We start from the raw sequence: 2,047 nt of genomic DNA, 5'->3' as shown, positions 1-2,047 counted from the left end.
GGCAACGCCTGGGGAGCAGCCCCAACTGGTAAACAAGCCGCAGGTTCCGGCACCGCGGGCGGGAGCCGGGGTTCTTTTGTCTGCGTGGGTGGGGAAGGGGGTAGGGGAGGAGGCGGGGAGAGGGGCGGCCCGGGAAAGGGAGGAGAAAGCAAAGAAGAAAACAGAACCCAGTTTATGGAATCTTCGAGCTTCCCAAATTGGAAAATGTGCTTCAGTTTGAGGGCGTGACTTTGTCTTGTCGATTTCACGTGAACCACTTGAGAGCGTGCGGTGGGAGGCGGGAACCCGTCTTAAAGTCAGCCTTGACGTTGGGATGCAAGTTTCTTGGGGTGTGTTAATGAGGTACTGTGTGGTTGAAGGTTTACTGTCGTCCCCACCCCCTCCGCCCCTTTCCTCTCTTCCTTCTCGTTTAATCTCCTCCTTCCTTCTTTCTTGCTTTTCTGGCTTCTCAGGTGAGCCCAGTGGTGGGAAGCAGCCACCTGCCTCCCAGTGGCCCAAGGATGGGAGCGAAGGTTTCTAAGCGCTAACCCTCCGCAGGCTGGTCCTTGCACAATCTTATCGTTGATTCTCACCCCACACTAGCAAGACAAGAATCATCACCATGTAATCTGGAGCTCAGAATGTCTAAAGCCACCCTGACAGTAAATGGTAAAGCTGGGATTTGAACCCGGATTCTTCCCAACGCCAGGGCTTGCTTCATGGTTAAAAATGCATTACCTCTCCAGTGACTCCTCCAAGTAAAGCTCAAGTCATGTGTTTCATTCTCCAGGAATCTTTTAAAAAAGGACTAAAACAGTAACTGATTGGGAGTCCTCAGCTGAACAAAGCAAACACAGTAACAGCTAAGCAGAGGCCAGTGTAATTGGTGAACTTGCCCCCGAGGTGGGACCTGAGCCCGCCTCTGACATTAGCTTTGGCTTTCACTGCGCCTCCGGGCTCTTGCGCGTCTCTAAGAAGCTGTAGGGTAGCATCCTGAAGGGGTACTTGTTGCTCCATCAAGTCATTCCAAAGTGGGCCCTGCCAGGCGTGGAAGCTGTTGCTAGCTCTTTATTTTCTATTTTAGGCAAATTGCAGGCAACCCTTTTATTGGCACATCCTACAAGCTCCTCCGCCCCTTCTCATTGTTCCATCTGCCTCCTGAGGAGGGTACCAATAATTTTCACTGGAAAGACCTGCTTCATGTTTCTTCATCTGGAAAGAAATTAATTTTCTAAGTCACACAATTATAGACAACTTTTGAAAGAGTTACCGGAGTGACAGTTTTGTGCTTACCTTAGATATTAAACAGTACCCTTTTTAAAAAAAAAAGAAAAATTTGAATAAAATTAAAGAAAATTTTTTTTCTTTTTCATGAAATAATTTTTTAAAAAGCTGATCTACCGGGTTGTTTGTTTGTTCTTTTTTGGTGGGGTGGTGAAGAGGTTTCCAGGAATTTACTTAGCTGAATACATAGTATATTTCTGTGGAAAATTACAGTAAGGATATCTTGTAGATTCTCATTTTCTGGTCATTGTCTGCTGGTTACAACCAACTCAACAGTTGTGAACCAGTTAAATCACTGGAGTGAAGCTGCCCATTCTGAAGCTGAGCTTTCCTATTGATCCCATGTCCTGCTCCCCAAGAGCCTTTGGCCCCTCATGACACTGTGTCTTAAGTTCCTGGAGGACTGGCTTCCTCTCCTTGACAATTCCTCTGCTATTCCCAAGAACCAGTTTCAGTGAGAATCAACACTGTCCCTTCCAATGGCAGCTGCCCTATCTGGATTTTTCTTGACATCCTAGAGTCCAATCCCCAACCTAGAATCTGCAAAAGTCCCTAGGGAAGGTCTGGAATATGGCAGTGCAACTACTGCCTTGTCCCTTCCTTCCCAGACATTCTGGACAATTGGAGTGTATTCTTACTCTATGCTTCATATGGAAATTGTCCCCACTGTGAACACTCCCCAAATCTTGATTTAATTCCATTCAGTTGCCTGGATTCTGATCTCTGTTTACCCCTTGAGGCAGGTGGGGCCCAAGGAATATCACACAGTACCACCACATCTCAA

At 47.0% G+C, this 2,047-nt stretch overlaps 1 protein-coding gene across 1 annotated transcript in view; it reads left to right on the top strand.

Annotated features, from left to right (window-relative positions):
* LOC125612470 (collagen alpha-1(I) chain-like) overlaps positions 1 to 1,288 on the top strand; it is a 3,161-nt gene extending 1,873 nt beyond the window's left edge. Inside the window, exon 3 of the mRNA XM_048790145.1 lies at positions 453 to 1,288. Within this exon, the coding sequence (XP_048646102.1) occupies positions 453 to 527 (75 nt within the window). The 3' untranslated portion in view covers positions 528 to 1,288. The remainder of the gene's footprint in view (positions 1 to 452) is intronic.
* Positions 1,289 to 2,047: the final 759 nt, after the last annotated feature.

Source organism: Marmota marmota, unplaced genomic scaffold (assembly GCF_001458135.2).
Source record: "Marmota marmota marmota unplaced genomic scaffold, marMar, whole genome shotgun sequence".
Taxonomy (NCBI): Eukaryota; Metazoa; Chordata; class Mammalia; order Rodentia; family Sciuridae; genus Marmota; species Marmota marmota.
The sequence above is the reverse complement of the archived record's forward strand: the minus strand, read 5'-3'. Positions and strand labels throughout refer to the sequence as shown.